Below are 5,561 nucleotides of genomic sequence, written 5' to 3' on the forward strand. Positions count from 1 at the left end.
CTCACTCACATGCACACACAAATACACACACATATGCACAATTACACACACACCCATAACACAATACACTGACACACAAAAATACACACACACACTCATTCTCTCACACTCACACATAAACACACTCACAATCACATTCACACACACAAATGCACTCAAACACACACACTCACAAATGCAGCCACTGGACTCCTCCCTTGGGGAACAGGATGAGGCCATTCATTCCCCTTGTTCCTGTCCCACCATTCAGTTAGACCGAGCCTGATCTGTGCCTTAACTCCATCTACCTGCCTCACGATGAATCGTCCATCCAGCGTCCAGCCTCAAAAGCACCTTGGGGTTTGAGGTGGGAAGGCTCTGAGATTTTCCCCTGACCTGCTGCCAGGAAACGGGGTTTCCTGACTCCAGGGGTCGAAATGTTGGATTCAACGAGTCACATCTCATAACAGAGCAGTGCATTTATTACAGGCCAATTACGGAGCACATTGACACCGTGAGAAATATGTACAAATGATTACCATCTTAAATAGAGATTTACATCAGTTAACAAAATGAACATCATTTACAATATCCACAACAATTGCTACAACACAATTTTGTCGGCTGTTCAAGGGGTTAACTTCTCCGAAGTGAGTTCAACGTATCACTGCTGCTGAAAGGGGCAGACAGTCCCTCGGGTGTCCGGCTTGTTGACCTTGGGTGGCATCACAGCTTGGTGAAGGCCAAATGGTGTCTGGGGGCCATGTCCTGAGCGGCTGAGCCAGAGACAGGCCCTTCGGTCCGAATTGGTCCGTGCCGACCAATGTGTCCGTCCACTTTCACCCCCACTTGGCCCATCTAATCCAAACCATTCCTGAGCGTGTGTTTGGATCGAATCACAGTGACCCGGGGTGGGGGAAGGGGCAGGAAATTGGGCGGGAGGGGATGTCAGATCAGCCCTGAGCGAGGTCGGACGAATGGCCTCCTCCTATGGCCATTTCTTACCATCTGATTGGCCAAGGGGGTTGAGGGGTTGTCGGGGATGGAGTCAGAAACAGATGGGATAGTCTCGCGGAGAGGCGGGCTGAGTGGCCTCCTCCTGTCCCCATTTCTTACTGTCCGATGAGCCAAGGGGTTGAGGGGATTGACGAGGTTGGAGAGTAGAAACAGATGGGATAGTCTGGCAAAGAGGTGGGCTGAGTGGCCTCCCCTGTCCCCATTTCATACCGTCCTATTGTCCAAGGGGTTGAGGGGATTGACGAGGATGGAGAGTAGAAACAGATGGGATAGTCTGGCAAAGAGGCGGGCTGAGTGGCCTCTCCGTGCTGCTTCTTCTTCCGTTAGTCCACCCGCCTCTTGCCCCCGAACACGGCAGAGACGCTGCGGACGATGCCCCGGAGCCGGGCTGCCCGTTTGGGCACTGCTCTGGCCTCCTGCACCGCAGCCAGCAGCTGGCGGAAGACCAGCAGGACCCCGTGGTAGCCTTCGGCAGCTGAGACCTCCAGGAAGGCGCAGCCGCTGCCCAGCGCCAGGAGGCGCCCTTCCTCCACCGACACCTCCCGCCGGTGGCACAGGTCCCTCTTGTTGCCCGCCAGCACCACGGTGGCCCGGGCACTGCCCCGGAGCCACGCCAGCTGCCGACGCGCCACCTCGAAGCTCTGCCGGTCTAGGATGCTGTAGACCAGGACGAAACCATCGGCCCAGCGCATCTGCTGTTCGCTCGGCTGCGAAAGGGGGACGGGTGTGAGTGCCGGCATTCCCTGGAGACGGATCGAAGCCCCCGCTCAAGCCCCTCGGTGCAGGACGGTGCCCCCTCCCTCCCCTCCAACCACCCCACGGCTATTCACCTTTAGTGTGCCTCATAATCAGACCCAACCCTGACCCCAATGGAGGCTGGGGCATCCAACAGGGGTAGCCAATGGCACTGGGGTAATTGGACATCTTCTCCACCCCCCTCCCACCGCTCCCCAGAGTTCTCATCCCTCTCCCCACAGGGAATGGCTACCAGCTATTCACCTTTAGGGTGCATCACAGTTGGAACCCATCCTGACTCCACTGGAGACTGGGCTGTCCAACAGAGTAGCCAATGGCACTGACGTAAATGTTTTTCACCCCCCCACCCACCTCCAGAGGGCTCCATCTCATCCCCCTCCCCACACCAACACCCCCTCCGTTCCCCACCCCCACACTCTCCCTGCCCCAATCACCTGGAGGTTCAGACAGTCCCAAATGTGAAAGCGAGTCTCCGCACGGTCGATCGTCACGTTGTGAGTGTAAATGGTCTCTGTCAAGGCAAAACCAGGAGTCAGCTGCTGGCTATTCGCCTACAGAGTGCGGCGCAGATCAGATTCCAGTCCCAGGCCCCCAATGGAGAGTGTGGGGTACGCCTTCCTCCCCCCCTCCCCAACACCCCCCCCCCCCCCCCAAGAACGGGGGGTGGGGGGCATTGAGGGACATGGATTCTAACACCTCATCAACTCCCTCTCCCCTCAACTCCTTCTCCCCTTCAACCTCCCACAACTTCATCTCCCCCAATTCCCTCTCCTCCAATTCCCTCTCCCCCTCAACCTCCCTCCTCAACTCCATCTCCCCAATTCCCTCTCCTCCAATTCCCTCTCCCCCTCAACCTCCCTCCTCAACTCCATCTCCCCAATTCCCTCTCCTCCAATTCCCTCTCCCCCTCAACCTCCCTCCTCAACTCCATCTCCCCAATTCCCTCTCCTCCAATTCCCTCTCCCCTTCCCCAATTCCCTCTCCCCACAATTCCCCCTCCCCCCAAATTCCCACCTCCCACCCACCCCCGCCGAGCAGAATGGTCTCCTCACCGATATCGCCGTATTCCCCGATGAATCTCCGGGTGAGGAAGCGGACGGCGAGGGCTACAGAGGGACAGAGAGAGAGAGACAGAGGTTGGAGGCTGAGTATCAGGAAGAGGTCACCACAGAAAGCCGGTCCTAGCCACAACTGCTAGCCCCTGTCCCCTCTCCCACCACCCGGCAGGGTCCACTGGAGGCTAGCTCTGATGTGAAGGTCCCGGGATGGGATTCCCCAAGGACAGAGGACCGGCCACTTCCCAATCGCTTGCCCCAACCCGTTGCTAACAGGACTGAGGCCAGACCAAAGGCAAGATGGGGCGGGGTGGGGGATAAACCAACACAGTTCAGGAACAAACAGCAAAACAGAGCGTAACTCTTTGTGGGTTAAGACTGACCGGGTTGGTAAACAGCAAAGAAATAGGCCCTTCGGCCCATTTAGTCCGTACTGGCCATTGAACAGCCATCAATTCAATTCCGCTGTCCAAATCTGACAGGATCTCCAGTTCAGATAGACACACAGACACACAGACACACAGACACACACACAGACACACACACAGACACACACACAGACACACAGACACACACACAGACACACACACACAGACACACACAAACACACACACACACAAACAGTCTGTGGAGCAAGGGGCGGGCTTGAACTTGGGTCTACCAGCTCAGAGAGAGGGACACTACCCCTCTCCCACCACCAGGACACTCCGCACAACCCACATATCCCAAGCGGGCTCCCAAGGGTGCCTTCCCTCTCCTTTGGCCACCTCCTTGGATTCAGGGCTGATGGGCAGAAAGGTTTACTCAGAGAGCTGGGTAAACAGGGAATGCAATCTCGGCTAATGGCAGACTGGGTGGTGCTCCAGCGACCCTGGCATTTGCCCTTCCTGCACCCCCCACCGCCCCCCCCCCCGCCCCTCCCCCGGCTCCCGCGACCAGGTTTTCAAAAGAAAATCCATTCACCAGACTTGCCAACCCTCTCTGCACCCAGGATGAGAATGTTGACCTGCAGTCTCTCCTGACCGGGCACTGCCAGGCATTCCCGGCTTTTGGTGTGGAGTACCATTTCTGCTGGCAGGAGCTGGTGCTGCCGGGAACAGGTATAGCACACTCTGCTCGAACACAGACAAGTCTGTTTTATACCACCTCCCACAGCCTGGAGAAAAGGGGCAGGGCAGGGGGTGGGCAGTGATGTTGTCAGCGTCCAACCACAGTCTGATCCGCAGACCTCACCGAGTTCTGGGCCACAGAGTGCTCATGAGTCATTTTTAACCGTTTCTAGGCATGTTCAAAGGTTTCATTGTTGGCTTCCTGCGGAATGGGGTGGGGAGGAAAGCAGAATTGTAAAATCCGAGGGTCGGGGCTGAGGGCACGGGCACTGTCGGAGGGTCAGTGCTGAGGGAGCGGGCACTGTCGGAGGGTCAGGGCTGAGAGCACGGGCACTGTTGGAGAGTGACGGCTGAGGGAGCGGGCACTGTCGGAGGGTCAGGGCTGAGGGCACGGGCACTGTTGGAGAGTGAGGGCTGAGGGAGCGGGCACTGTCGGAGGGTCAGGGCTGAGGGCACGGGCACTGTCGGAGGGTCAGGGCTGAGGGAGCGGGCACTGTCGGAGGGTCAGGGCTGAGGGAGCATGCACTGTTGGAGGGTCAGTGCTGAGGGAGCGGGCACTGTTGGAGGGTCAGTGCTGAGGGAGAGGGCACTGTCGGAGGGTCAGTGCTGAGGGAGCATGCACTGTTGGAGGGTCAGTGCTGAGGGCACGGGCACTGTTGGAGGGTCAGTGCTGAGGGAGTGGGCACAGTTGGAGGGTCAGTGCTGAGGGAGTGGGAGGGGGACCCCGTTACTCCAGTGAGAGTCAGCCCCTTCAGGAGGGGGAGGGGGACCCCGTTACTCCAGTGAGAGTCAGCCCCTCCAGGTGAGGGAGGGGGACCCCGTACCCCAGTGAGACTCAGCCCCTTCAGGAGAGGGAGGGGGACCCCGTACCCCAGTGAGAGTCAGCCCCTTCAGGAGCGGGAGGGGGACCCCATACCCCAGTGAGAGACAGCCCCTTCAAGAGAGGAAGGGGGACCCCGTACCCCAGTGAGAGACAGCCCCTTCAGGGGCGGGAGGGGGACCCCATACCCCAGTGAGAGACAGCCCCTTCAAGAGAGGAAGGGGGACCTCGTACCCCAGTGAGAGACAGCCCCTTCAGGAGGGGGAGGGGGACCCCGTACCCCAGTGAGAGACAGCCCCTTCAGGAGAGGGAGGGGGATCCCATACCCCAGTGAGAGACAGCCCCTTCAGGAGGGGGAGGGGGACCCCGTACCCCAGTGAGAGACAGCCCCTTCAGGAGAGGAAGGGGGACCCCGTACCCCAGTGAGAGTCAGCCCCTTCAGGAGAGGGAGGGACACCCCGTACCCCAGTGAGAGTCAGCCCCTTCAGGAGAGGAAGGGGGACCCCGTACCCCAGTGAGAGTCAGCCCCTTCAGGAGAGGGAGGGGGACCCCATACCCCAGTGAGAGTCAGCCCCTTCAGGAGAGGGAGGGACACCCCGTACCCCAGTGAGAGTCAGCCCCTTCAGGAGAGGGAGGGGGACACCGTACCCCAGTGAGAGTCAGCCCCTTCAGGAGAGGGAGGGACACCCCGTACCCCAGTGAGAGCCAGCCCCTTCAGGAGAGGGAGGGGGACACCGTACCCCAGTGAGAGTCAGCCCCTTCAGGAGAGGGAGGGACACCCCGTACCCCAGTGAGAGCCAGCCCCTTCAGGAGAGGGAGGGGGAC

General features: G+C 59.3%; 1 protein-coding gene across 2 annotated transcripts in view; it reads right to left on the bottom strand.

The window, feature by feature from the left end:
• Positions 1-443: 443 nt before the first annotated feature.
• LOC122546993 (ras-related and estrogen-regulated growth inhibitor-like protein) overlaps positions 444-5,561 on the bottom strand; it is a 6,601-nt gene continuing 1,483 nt past the window's right edge. The window contains exons 1-4 of one of the 2 annotated variants that reach the window (XM_043685592.1): positions 3,771-3,962; positions 2,805-2,858; positions 2,187-2,263; positions 444-1,703 (exon numbers count right to left, since the gene is read on the bottom strand). In XM_043685592.1, coding sequence (XP_043541527.1) covers positions 1,320-1,703; positions 2,187-2,263; positions 2,805-2,858; positions 3,771-3,873 — 618 coding nt within the window. In that variant the 5' untranslated portion in view covers positions 3,874-3,962 and the 3' untranslated portion in view covers positions 444-1,319. Of the gene's footprint in view, positions 1,704-2,186; positions 2,264-2,804; positions 2,859-3,770; positions 3,963-5,561 lie in introns of those variants that run through there. The other variant, XM_043685593.1, reaches the window with a different exon arrangement.

Source organism: Chiloscyllium plagiosum, unplaced genomic scaffold, assembly GCF_004010195.1.
Source record: "Chiloscyllium plagiosum isolate BGI_BamShark_2017 unplaced genomic scaffold, ASM401019v2 scaf_14835, whole genome shotgun sequence".
Taxonomy (NCBI): domain Eukaryota; kingdom Metazoa; phylum Chordata; class Chondrichthyes; order Orectolobiformes; family Hemiscylliidae; genus Chiloscyllium; species Chiloscyllium plagiosum.